Source organism: Labrus mixtus, chromosome 17, assembly GCF_963584025.1.
Source record: "Labrus mixtus chromosome 17, fLabMix1.1, whole genome shotgun sequence".
In the NCBI taxonomy this organism is placed as follows: Eukaryota; Metazoa; Chordata; class Actinopteri; order Labriformes; family Labridae; genus Labrus; species Labrus mixtus.
In genome coordinates, this window is record NC_083628.1 from 12,681,179 (window position 1) to 12,694,520 (window position 13,342).

Below are 13,342 nucleotides of genomic sequence, written 5' to 3' on the forward strand. Positions count from 1 at the left end.
CATGCGGATCTCAGCGCTCCCTCGTCACCTGGTGCATGAGCAGAGCTTACTGTCAATAAAAAGGGAACTGTCCCATTTATCTGTAAAACCTGTGTGCTTTATTGTTTCACAATACGTGTTATGACTACATTTTGTTCTACAGTGTTTGAGATTTGAATTGTGTTTGGGTATTTTTTTTTAAACATTATCTTTCCTTCTACATAAGTAACAAAAACAAGCACAACACTTATATTTTCCCATTTTTATTTCTCATTTGTTTTTTTTTTTTATTCACAAGTGTGAATTATAGTATGTTGATGTGCATTAAAAAACAAAAACAAAAAACTCCTGTCTTTGGTACCTTAGGGAAAATAAAACAATTAAGGCAACTACAGCATCTATAAGTCTGAAATGCATTTAGTACTGCAGCCAAATGACCACACATCCTGTGGCGTGCAACGTATGTCCACCCTCATTTGAACAAGACACCAGATCAGCTCAAACCACCACTGTTGGGTAACTTCCAGATTAAGGTTCCTGTTCCGCCTAATGTTGCAACGGTATTCAGCTTTCAGGGCCGACTGAGAGAGGAAAACTAGAGCTACCCAAACATCTAGGCAGGTGCAAGTTCCACAGAAAATCCAAACCAGGACGTAGCTGATAAAATGTTTGCTAGTAAACAGGCCTAAAGCACTTAACCCCAAGATATGATGCAATCAAGTCTAACAGGAGACTTAAGGTCATTTTGAGAGCACAAGTTGACATTCTGATGTTATGTTTCTCAAATTCAAGTAATCAACGTCATTTCAGGCATTTAATGTTGCACTGATTGAGATGTGTTCGACCAAAGAGTGTGATGAAGAAGTGGCTCATTGAATTGAAGGGCTTTGTTGATTGCCTTTTGGGGGGTTAGAAAACACAACCTCTAACCGTTTGTTCCATATCAGTAGGGAGGGGAAAACAAGTCCCAGTTAAAAGAATTAAAAAAAAAGGAAGCCAGATGAAAAAAACAATTAATTAATATCAAAGACTTTGAAGGGGGAAAATCACACACACATAACCTTGTTTTGTTTTTTAACCTAAAATTGTTCCTTTTGCAACTACATTACTTTCAGCATGTGTTATGAATGGAGAGTTACATCCTCAAAGGCTAATACTGCATTTTAGTTGTTCGTTTCTTACTAACATGTTCAACAAAATTAAAACAGCATGGTTGTATATACATAATTGCAAAGTAAAAAAAAAAAAAGAATCAATAGTATTTAAAAAAAAATAAAAAAAATCAGTTGATGCTTTTTGATTTACTCTTAACAGAATGATGGTATAAAAAAGCAAGTCAGAACACAGAAATGCAAACTTCCCACTGGAAGTAATGTGGCCCAACTGGAACAAACAGCATATTCGAAATTGAAAATGATGCAGCCAAAAACCACAGGCCCATATCACAACTCATTTCAAACATCTTTTTTTTTTTTTTTTTTCAAAATTTTGCCTTTTCTTCCGAAGTCGTTGGCTTGAGGTAAGCGATATATTTCGACCTTCCAACTTTACTCCTTGTCTCCCGTCGGCACTGGAGCGGTTTCTTTCTCCTCCCCTGCATGGGGTGCAGCTGAATGCTCACAGGATGCCGTAGATGAAGATGGCCATGATTGCTGCACTGATCAGGCCAGAGATGGGCACAGTCACAAACCAAGCCATGAAGATGTTTCTGAACAGACGCCAGTCAACAGCCTTTTTTGAGCGCAGCCATCCTACTGCGACCACAGAGCCCACCTGGAAACACAGCAGTTGTTACCATCCTACTCAAATGTATGACTTCAAATTAGTTCTGCATTTCAGTAAAGTTAGATTTCAGAATGGCAAAAGTTGCTCAACATTGAAGAAGTCTTCCAGACTGAGTTCCTGTTTAATTCAGGTTCCCTCTCACTAAATATTCTCTTCCCCCGTGTCTAGTCTACTTCCCAGACCACAGTGTTTGACCAGCTTACCTTGCAGTGGGTGGTGGAAACAGGCAGGCCAATGTTTGAGGCAACCACGACAGTTAGGGCTGAAGCCAGCTCGATGCTGAAACCACTGCGGGGGGAAACAAAACACTCTCAGGTGAATGCGTCTGGGCAAGCTCGCTAAATTCAAAGACTGGTAATGTCTAAGGAGGATATGGTCACATTGGTAAGGAGAAACAGGTTCTGCGTTGTCTGTGGAGTCTTTACCTTGAGGGGGTAATAGGGGTGAGGTCCTTTCCCATAGTCTGGATAACTCTGCGTCCCCACACCCAGAGCCCAGCGCAAATGCCAACACCACCGTACAGAAGCAGCCAAATGGGTGTGGGTTCGCTTGAATACACACTGCTGGATTGGTACACAAGCCACAGAGCTACCAATGGTCCAATGGCATTGCTGAAGAGAAAAGAAAGACATTGCCATAAGATTCTAGCTGTATTAAGAACACGTTTAAAAAAAAAGAAAAGAAATGAAAGGTTAATGTATTGGCCTTACTATCCCTTGTTAAGAAATCTGCATACCTGACATCGTTTCCTCCATGGGCAAAGGATCCAAAGCAGGCAGTGAGAATTTGGAGGAACTGGAAGAGTGTTGAGACCTCTGGCTTGTCTGCCTCAAGTCCATCATCGTCCAGAGAAGTCTGACTGCTACCTGCACCCTCCTTTACAATGTCTAAAGTCACTTCACCTTCTCCCAGACCTTCAGGAGTTGTGTGCTCCGCCACAGCGTTGCAGTAGCTGGTGTAACTGTCCATACGCACGCGCTTCTTTTCCTGACCACCCGACCCTGGTCCCTTTTCGCTATCGTCGCTGGCGCGGAAGTCGCCGTCTTTGTGCCTGAAGTCGCTGTGCATACCGATGATGGCCATAGTGTAGGAGGTGTAGCTGTTGTTGCGCCGAATGGGTCGGTCACCCCCCTCGCCCATGCAGTCACCGACCTTGGCCAGGTGGAGCTTGTGCAGGAGGTCCTTGTAGAGGCCGGAGTCCTTGTGAACCGTGTGGTACTGGCTGTAACCGTTACTGGGGGTCTGTGCAGGCCTGTTGAACTGGGCCTGGTTGGCATTATTTGTGGAGCCATCGCTGTGCTGGTTGTTGTCCTGATTGTTTGATTGGACTTGCTTGGGGACTGCAGAAAGGGATAAATAAGAAACGTTTAAAGGACACTGTCAAGCTCAATACTTTAAACTTCATATAAACTCGCTTTTTTTGATACAAACGTACCTCCATTTGAATTGCTGTTATCTGTCTCATCACAATCTCCGATGTTAAACGCCACCTTGCGTTCCTTATTATTGTCGACATCATCAGAGTCTCCGATGTCAAATGCGACCCTGCGCTCCTCAGGGGCAGCCTGGGGCGGAGCAGGGGGGTTCTGGTTGGCGGCTGAGGTGGCAGACGTTGATGTCTCGTTGACGGTCTGTTTCAGGATTGGACAGTGGGCCTCTTTCAGCTCTCTCTTCTCCATCAGGGGGCTCTCTGATGGGCTGGCAGACTTGATATCTCCTGGTAGGAGAAAAGTTGGAGTGAGATTTTGCCTGGGTCATGTCCAAACATGAAGACAGCATAGCAGAGAAGTACTAGCATAGCACGTGTGTTTCCTTTCAAGCCAAGCTGTGAGGAGTAATAAGAATTGCATAACAGGAGAGTCTAAAACCTGTCCTATAAGTGTAACAATACCTGCGTTCAGAAGTGAGCTGCTGCGCTCACATGCTCAGGTAAATGGATTATTATCTGACAAGAAACATATTTACACAACTGCTAGCAGCTTTACTGATGAAAGACTTAACACATCCTTGGGTTCACATGACATTTGTTTGTGTTTTTCCAAGTGAATCAGATACTTTAAGCTAATATTTTCTATTCTACAGTCCTAGGAGGTTGTCTAACTGGTTGGCCGCATTGACTCCCTCAGCTCCAGCTTTAACCAGTTTTGATGAGACGGTCAGCCAAATCCTTCTTCCTTCACATGCACTGCAAATGCCATGTCAGCGCCTTACGTCAACCTGTGTTTATTTTAGTCAGCGAGAGAAAGACCAATTAGAGGCTCACTATGACCCAATTAGGGCGCTTGTCCAATGGCCGGTTACTGATCTACATAGATCATGCTAGGTCAGAATAAAGCGCACTACTTCTTTTTCTGTGATGTTAACTAACACATGACAGGATAAATCAAAGTCACAACATCAATAAGATCGTTCTCTATGACAATTAGTTTATCAATATTGCTAATATTGCTAAGTAGAGCAAACAAACTATATTTTTCTAGCGATTTTAAACCTATTTTGATACTGCATTGTGGGCTTGTGTCCTAGTTTGTGTCTCTATATTCTACACTGATATATAGTAGGTTCATGAAGGTTTGAATGAATAGACTTCCCCTCAGAACTCCAAAACCATAATACTGTGTCCATGCAGATGACTCTTGGATTCTAACTTTAATCCAGGATTATATAACAAAAACTGCTGTTGCAGTATTTTATTTGAAATTATCCCTAGGCTCTGTTTTCTGGATTATTAGAAGCCCTCAGTGTGAACAAAATCAAAGAACATAAAAGGTGTCTTACTTTCAATCTTCTTCTTGAGGCGAGGGCAGACAATGAACCAGACCACAATAGCAGTCACCAGAGAGAGACCAAAGGAGAGGAGTAGGGTACCCCACCAAGGAATCTTGTCAAATCCCAGCACTGAAGGACCGCCAGGTGTAACAGACAGAAACAAACACGAAGGCAAATGGAGAAAGACAGTTTAAAAACAAAACAAGGCAGCAGCTGCTCCCTTTCTAAAAGACAAAACTTACAAATGAGCAGTTGTATAAAACTTTTTTCAATGTCAAAGTAGATAATACATGTCAACATGTGTTCCTTTTACTTGTATACTTAATAAAAATGGAAATGGCACCAATTAACCAAAATTAGCTACAGGTAAATATAAATACATTCAATGGCTATGACCATTTCTTATCTGTTGGCTCTACAATTTGTTATCCCAAACTGCTTTGCCTCATACCAGTTAAATATGGAAAGCATGTGTACCCCTCAATGTCAACAGTTATGCAACACCTGAAAGGTGAAAGGGTAAAATTGTCACCATGACCCCAAAATGCCCCGTTAACGTTGCACATGGACAATGAGTTCCTTATATGGCGACGCTGCTGAAGGAGAAAAGGGAAAGAAAGGGGGAGTCGTTCCTTGGGGTTGTTTGCTGTAGCAATAACGACACGCTCTTGCCAAGGCTGCAGTAAAGCTGGTGCGGCAGAGGTAGATACAATGCAGCACAGGCCGTCAGAAAGCAACTATTTACATTTCCCTGGGGAGGCGGTCATCTTTGTCAAATAAAGAGGATGTCAGCAGTGTGTTAAGGAGAAAACAAAAACAAGGGCTAGTGAAAAACCCAACACCACTGCTGAAGAGGTGACCTTGGCCCTGCATAATTAAAAACAAAACATTTCACTAGCTTGGGACTGTTTGGGAAGTTAAAAGATAAGAAAAGGAAATAAAGACCAAGGCAACTCAATACATGTCTCGGTCGCTCTGTTCATTTAAGGGCAGAGTCCACAGTGCACCCTCTCCACTGAGTCACGCTGCAGCATGAGACTGCAGAGGACCTCACTGATGTTTATTTAGTTACGCAATGGAAGCTGACTCCCTCCAGGACTGGAGAGGCATAAGAGCAAAAAAGGGAAGGCAGCTCTCTAACAGCTGATTCTTCCACTGGAGTGCTAACATGTAGTGAGACATCCAGAGACAGGTGTGACTCAGCTAGACACTACTGTGCAATAACAGTCCAGAGAATTAAACAAAGAGACAAAAACAACCACGAAACAGATAAAGGGGCCTGATGTTATTCACATGAATGTGCTTTGTCACAGCAACATGTTTGTAGGCAACTTCCTACAAAATATAAAAGAGAGGGTTTAAAAACTTGGCTAGGCGTAGCGGTCTGATAAACACTCCCACACAAAGGGGCGAGTTTTTACCACAGCCATGCAGTGGGATGAATAGGACTGCACAGGAAATTTAATTTGACCACGGCTGCGTTCCACACCCCTCCCTGAACCTCAGTATCTCGTGGCCTACATTACACAATAACAAGGTTTGTTGTCGTTTTTTCCCACTACTATAAATGCAACTCCCCACCAGCGTAATTTACAAAAGACACTTATAGTGGCAGTTTGAGTCAATCTGCAATAACCTTCGGGTTCTAGCCGACAGAGTGGACAATAAACCAGTGAAGCACTTACCAAGAGTATTAGGATCAACTTAGTGCATAATCAAGCATCCGCACTGATGCGATGTCAAAGCCAAACATTCACTCTAAACAATAAGTCAATTTATCCATGACAAAGGCTGCCTCTGAGGACATTAAAGGTTTTATTTCAGGACAATGGCTCAGGCTGAATAAGTCAGGTATAGCGACACGTGGGTATCACTTTTATATTGCTGATTGTTTGGTGTCCCCAGGGCAACCAACGCCAGCGTTTTGTTTTTCAGAGGGTTACCCAGGCAGAAAATTTGTATCCAGGGTGATGCATTCAAGTTTGTTATGCCTTGCGTGTCAATCTCTCAGAAGGATAGTTACATGGACAAGAGTTGATGGTGATATTAAACTGCCTTTAAAAAATCATCAGTCTTCATAACTAGGTGTTATAAACTTGTAGATTTTAAGAGGTATGTAAAACATACATCATAAATTCCGCTTCTGGTTAGATGTCCCCATGTAGCGAGGAATAGGGCTGTAGTAGATCGATAGCAGTTGGGGATTTATGAAGTGTCAAGAAGTCACACCAAGCCTCATCTGTAGGCGACCGACAGCTGGCCCTCAAATTCTTTAGCCAAATTTGCATGCACTTGCTGACTTAAGTTCTCTGGCACTGGTGTATATATTGAGTATAGGAATGTGCTTTGGGATGCCTGGTGTCCAATCTCACCACTCTGATAGGATCTAGATCAGGGGAACGCCAAGTCCTATCACAGGAGACCAAACATACTGTGCTCAGTAGGTGGCAGATAGTACTGCTGCAATGGAGTCCATATATCAGCGTTGCGAGCCATTGTTATCCTGTGAGCCAGTGTAGTACACTGTTCACTTATGGGGCCCGAAAGAAACAGTGCATGTCTGGCTTTGAAGATAAAAATCTTGTTTCACTTTTTTTCTCCTTAATATTCTTAAAAGATGGAAACTGAATTGGCTCTGGAATATTTTTGGGTAATTGATCATGTAAGAATCAATGATTTTCCCCTTTGTTGAACTGGCTACACTAGTTTTTTGAGGCATTACTAATGTCCGTGTGCATTTGTGTTTATAATATGAATGTAATAAATAAAATCCTGAAATCTCCCTCTTAGTGTTAGAAGATGTAGTGAGTTTGTAATGGTGTCTTAGTGCAATGTCGCACCTTTTTTCCTGTGAGGTACCAAAGTACAGGTCCTCATGTACAGTGCATTGTAGTTTGAGAGACTTCACACAACTGTACAGAATGTGCCTGACTTAGCAGGGTTACGGGCTATGCTGGATCTGCAAGTGATCTCCTCTGAGTGTATCTGGTCAAACTCTGGCCTGTAGCAGCCATTTAATGGCCCAGGCCAGCTAACATCTTGAACTGTTAGGCCCTGCAGAGAGAAGAAAACAAAAAGGAGCAAAAGTTGCTCATTTATTAAAGAGATTCTGGAATAAAATGCCAACAAGAATTCAGAGCATTACTTTAAATTATTCTGAGCACCAACACAACTACAGAAAGCCACTTTACTTCTCTTTTCCTCTTTCATTTCTGAAGGACACAGACAGTGACGTCAAGAGTTAGTGAAATCTTATTTCCATCTCCCTGTTGTGCTCCGCTTTAAACCTTCATTCCAGCTATGACCCACATACAACCACAGGCCAGAGAGCCCCAAAAACATGTTAAAATAAACACAGCTTCTGTGAAAACAGTAAACACAGTCTGGTTCAGTCTGGAGTACATGTGGGCATCAGGCTGTCTGAGGGAGCAGTTTATTTTAAACTGTGGCTGTGGGCAGGCATGCAAAGCAAAATGACTCAGACAATGATACTCACTTGGAGCTCCAGTGAACATGATGGAAAAGAGGTTGACTCCCAAGGTTACAGCATAGAACACAGGAAGGGCCCTCAGTCCATTAGGCACGGGGTCTTTCTATAGAGAAAACAAACAAACAGAGCAAACAGTCAGATATCCAAATTCTGATATTTCATCAGAACTGTCCCCATTTTGTTGCCTGATTACAGATGATGACATAACAAGGGCACCATGGTAATTTTGACCATTGCAGTTACACAGGAATGAGGAACTGCTTCAGAGAACAGTAACTCCACTGTTAGCATTTCCTTAATTCCATTTTGAGCATTGACCTGTATGTAAAGTGTTGAAAATGATCCAAACTATCACTCTGACAAGCACATACTTCCACATTATGATATCAAGCTTACCTTTTGCAGGATGAACATGCGCACAAAGTAGAAAACAATCCCTGACATTATTCCAGACAAAAGGGGACTCAGGAACCAGGAAGCAACTGTAAATTAAAGAAGTAAGAGCATAGGAAATTAGTGGAAATGGAATATTTGAAATCGAGGAGAAAAAAAACCTGACATGTCAGGTCACTTCACTGATAAGGTGGCCATTGTTTGGCTATCTGTCAACATAGCCAACTGCCCATTAAACTATAAAGGTTGATCATTGACATTTCATTCAGCAACTAAACCAACATAGCTTCTACTTGTTTTCCACGAGCAACAAAGATACTAGTTTTTAAATCAGCTTTTTGTGGAGAACATAAACCTTAAACCCACCATCTGATGCAACATAAGTGAGACACAACTTGTGAAGTTAGAACTTCTTTTTATTCCTGTAAAGCTGTGACCTGTGAATTTCCTCGTGCTTTTCAGACACGCTTAGTGAGCTTATCGAAACCCATCGACTGGATGACCAATTTGATCTTCAAGATCATACACACTGAATCAAACAGTCGATAGTTTTTATGCATTGTGGATTGAGCTCTGAAACCTAATGGGTTATATGTTTTATATTACAGTTCCTATACACAGATGAAATTAAGCTTAAGAGTATTAGGATAATGCAGCACTACCCGCCACAACCTGCCATACTAAAAATACATTCTGAGATCCAACTCAACCAAATGCAGAGGACATATCCAGGTCAGCTTCTTAAAGTGACTTACCAATACGAAGGAGTTCAAGCCATCTGACTCCCTGCTGGCCTCTGGCAACCAGAGAGAAGCCGATAGTAGCACCAACAATGCAGTGTGTACCAGAGATGGGAAGCTTAAGAAAGGAGGCGGCCAGCTGCCACACAGCAGAACCTGATGACAATGGACAAATGTATTGCATTAGAGTTGAACTTTTTTTTAAAATAATTGTACATTAAGCAAAGTAATTTAAGCTTATTTCCATTAAATTGATAAAGACAAAACTACATATTAATAAAAATAAGTCTTTCTACTTCTCCAAGGTGCTGATTTGTCATCTACATTTTCTAGTTACAATAACCAAACAGTGCCAAGCAGTTTTTTTTTCTCCACAAGGTTTAATGACCGAAGGTGTAATTGCATACAAGATAAGCCGGCAGTACTCACCAAACATGGCACTGATGGATCCAGCCATCAACTCCTCCTCAGTGCCATTGTACATGCCCACGTCGATGATACCCTTACGGATCGTTTCACTCACTTTGGCCCCAAGGAGCACAGAGCCAAGGGTCTCAAAAATGGTGGCAAGAATGCACGCCTGGCGCAACGTGACAACCCCGGAGCCCACAGCCGTGCCGAATGAGTTCGCAACATCGTTTGCACCGACAGAAAAGGCTAAGATGAAGGCTATGATGAAGCCAATAACCAACAGCCATGTGTACTCCGTCAGAGCAGTCAGTGTTGGTAGCCCCACTGTGCTGGCCAGTATTGTTGCAGTTGTAGAAACCATGATTGTCGACTATTGAGTAATTGCTTCACAATCTTAAAGGGAATAAATGCCTGACAAAACAGTTATTTATACAACGCTATATCTAAACAGCAGTTAGTGAAATTAAGAGGTATATTGTAAAATAAATAAGTGAATCCTCTTTTGTCACCTGTTTTAACAGGATTTAAAGGATTTAGCAGTGCAAACTTGTGATGTGTTTACCTGGATCAGACCAGAAAACAATCAAGGTAAACGGAGGTAAAGTGTGGGCTTATTGCTATCCTGTAATTAAACTAGGTCTGTTGATTTTGTTTTGGAGCTGAGCTAACAAGTGGAGTGAATAGACAGCCATGGTGCAAATGTAACTGCAGATGAGCAGGGGTACATCCTGAAAAGACAAAACACACAGAAGGACTTTTTTTTAACAACACTTCCTCTTTATTCCATCCGTGGACAGCAGTAGAAGGATGTGTGAGGGTTTGTAAGAAGCACATGTAGTTTATGTATGAATTTAATGAAGTAAATATTTTGTACTGGGAAATATAATTGAGGTCCTAACAAAGAGAAAGTGACTTCTTTAAAACTAAATAACATACAGCATCGCAGAAACTTACTGGGACCGGAAGAACGACCTCCAGTAGTCTTTTCAGACAAACCAATGGGAAGCCATTTTCGGTAAATGTCGCAGGAAGGAAGCGGAGGTTATATCAACCAGTGCCCTCTAATGTTTACGGCGCACTTAGCTATGCGATTGTTTTGGAGCCATTTCAGTTTCATTTCGCACCATATATGTCGTTAAAAAAAATGAACAGTGTCTTTTAAAGGAAAGATTCAGAATTATTTCCTGCGTGCGCACGTGTCGTCATCCATTCATAGAAACAGCAGTGTACACGCGCTTCTTTCCGCTTCCTTCAAACTATACAACGTAAAACATGAAACTTAAACCAACACTGTAAGTTGTCGTAGCTGCAGGATAACCAACATTACAGTGGCCATTATCATTGTTTCTGTGGATTTACGTGGTGTGGTGTGTCGTGAAAGGGGGCGCAACCGGAAGTTACTCAACATGGGGGACATGAGAGGAAAGTCACCGCCGTGTGTTTCCAGCTTATTTTTAATGACCTACCGAAAATGTGTGCTGCACAGATGGTAGTGGCCACCTTAAGCTTTACATTAACGTAAATAACATCTCACTGCAAAAGGTAACCTTGAGTCGAGTTAAGCGCCACACAAACTTGAAGACATTTTTAAATCATAATCCTCGATGAAACAAATGTTTTACCTACATTAATGTGAGTGTTTCTCTTACATTAGAGAGCACACAAGACAGGATGTACCATTAAGTGTCTCTGTTCATCACATCAGCTAAACAAAGACATTAACCTTACCTGTACTTTAACATCCAGTTCATGTGAGCAGAGGACTAAACAATACAGATCGTATAATTCAGATGGAAGGTCAGAATACATTAACTTACCACACACAGAATTCAGTCTTGTGAAGAATAAGAGTTAGCCACTAAGCTAATTAACTTAGCGCGCGCACGGACCGGAACGTTACAATAGCGCGCGCGGGATGATTGTAAAAAATAAAAAATACTCCACTTATGAAATAAAACCCCTAAAAAAAAAGCGTCCGTCGATTTAACAAAGTGACTATTTAAAAAAAAGGCAATCCGAGTCGATGTGAAATAATGAGAAGGTTTTATGAATCCAGAGTTGTCTCAGTATGAATGAGCGCGAGGCTACCTCATGTATGGGACTCGCTCGTGCCTGGGCTGAACGGAAAACAGAGGTCTCTTTTTTTTTTTTTTTTTATTGGATACACCCTTCAGGAAGCGCCGCCCAGCTGTCAGCAACACTACTAGTTTTTTTAACTGATCATGCGTTCAGAGGATGGACCTTGTGTTCGTCAGAAAACCTTACTACATGGAGAAATCTTCTACATCATCAATGACTTCTTTTCATTTTGTCCACAGTGGCCACTATGTGTTGTTTTAATAACTGACTCACAAAGCCTTCTTTATATTCCATACTAGGCTACAGTCATTATTATAGCCTGACATGTGACAAAGAGACATTTATCTAGCTGTATACTCTTGCATAATGAAAATAAATGTGTGGCATGTATCGTAGAAGGCTACATTAACTCAAATCTTGGGCTTAAGTGTAATTTTAAGGTTTTCGTTTACATCTCAATTCACTTTTTTTTTGTACATTCTTAATTTTTTTTTTTTTAATTTAAATTGTACTGTGTTCACTTCTTGTCTGCAATCTTTGCTCTTTGCTGCTGTAACACTGTAAATTTCCTCATTGTGGGATAAATAAAGGATTATCTTATCTTTATTTTGTGCTGTTTTAGCCTACTTCTTCCCAACATTTAAGATTGAATACAGCATTTAATCCTAAATAATATTTATTTTATATCTAAGGTTAAATATTTGAGTATAATGGGCAAATACAAAACCCTTTCTGATCTTTTCAAATATGTTATTCAGTTGAAATTATGTTCAGTTGAATATAGTCTACTATAACAAGGTGAGGCTTAGAACTTTTTTTTTACAATTTGATGCACAAGTTATAATTGTAAAAAGACAACAACATGGTATTTGGATATACACTCACTTTAGCCATTTTTGCATTACAATCTTAGATAGGTCTACTTACGACAATTTTATTACAAATTGTTGTACATTGTTTTAATTGGCTCCAGGTGGAATAATAAGGTGAGTGCTATAATCACGCCAAACAACCTAAATTCTTATGTGCTCACAAACGTAACCTTTTAGCGATTAGTCAAATATTACAGCCATAAACCACGATTATTCCTAGTAACCACTGCTTATCTAACCAGGGGTAACAATGTGACATCAACACAGTCCTGGAAAACATCCGGTGGTGGTGGTGGTAAGTGTAGCCTACTGCAGACGACTTGTCATTCATTCAAGTGCAACAGACCAGAAATGATAACAACATTCTCCTTTAACAAAAGCTGTTTTCTTTGAGTGACTAATGTTTTATTTTGTCAAAACAAAACAAATATCATCCATGCAGGAAGTGGTCAGTAGCCTACACATAGCACATTTGGTAAAAAAAACAAAAACAAAAACAAAAAAAACGTGTTTTTTTTAATTACATACAACAACGAGGAAAACAGTGAGAAATAACTTCACCACACAGTAAAGTATTCATTAGCCTACTTGGAATAATGCTGTAATTACAGTACACATAGTTCTTATTTTGTTACGAGCTCACCATCTGTGTTGTCTTTCTCTATTCTTACGTCATTTCTTTGAGGATCATGGAAAATTCCCTCTTTCCCTCTCTGTTAGAGCAGTGTAGACACAGCATGGTTCAGCTTTGATCACTCGTAATCACGACTTTTATCGTGGCACCTGAAGGCATCGTTTAACAAAAGAAGGAGTGGCGGTTTCCT

General features: G+C 40.9%; 1 protein-coding gene across 1 annotated transcript; it reads right to left on the minus strand.

Moving 5' to 3' along the window:
* Positions 1-226: 226 nt before the first annotated feature.
* On the minus strand, positions 227-10,295 carry slc20a1b (solute carrier family 20 member 1b). Its single transcript, XM_061062175.1, has 10 exons — positions 9,586-10,295; positions 9,172-9,312; positions 8,420-8,505; positions 8,030-8,126; positions 4,543-4,662; positions 3,200-3,481; positions 2,501-3,104; positions 2,190-2,375; positions 1,968-2,052; positions 227-1,752 (listed from the first exon to the last, which is right to left on the minus strand). The coding sequence occupies exons 1-10, from the start codon at positions 9,926-9,928 to the stop codon at positions 1,597-1,599; spliced, it is 2,100 nt and encodes a 699-aa protein (XP_060918158.1). The 5' UTR covers positions 9,929-10,295; the 3' UTR covers positions 227-1,596.
* Positions 10,296-13,342: the final 3,047 nt, after the last annotated feature.

Coding starts and splice junctions, on each gene's coding strand:
- slc20a1b (XM_061062175.1), bottom strand. CDS start 9,928: ATGGTTTCTACAACTGCAACAATACTGGCCAGCACAGTGGGGCTACCA. Junction 9,313..9,585: donor ATCCATCAGTGCCATGTTTG/GTGAGTACTGCC, acceptor CATTGTCATCAG/GTTCTGCTGTGTGGCAGCTG. Junction 8,127..8,419: donor GCATGTTCATCCTGCAAAAG/GTAAGCTTGATA, acceptor TTTTCTCTATAG/AAAGACCCCGTGCCTAATGG.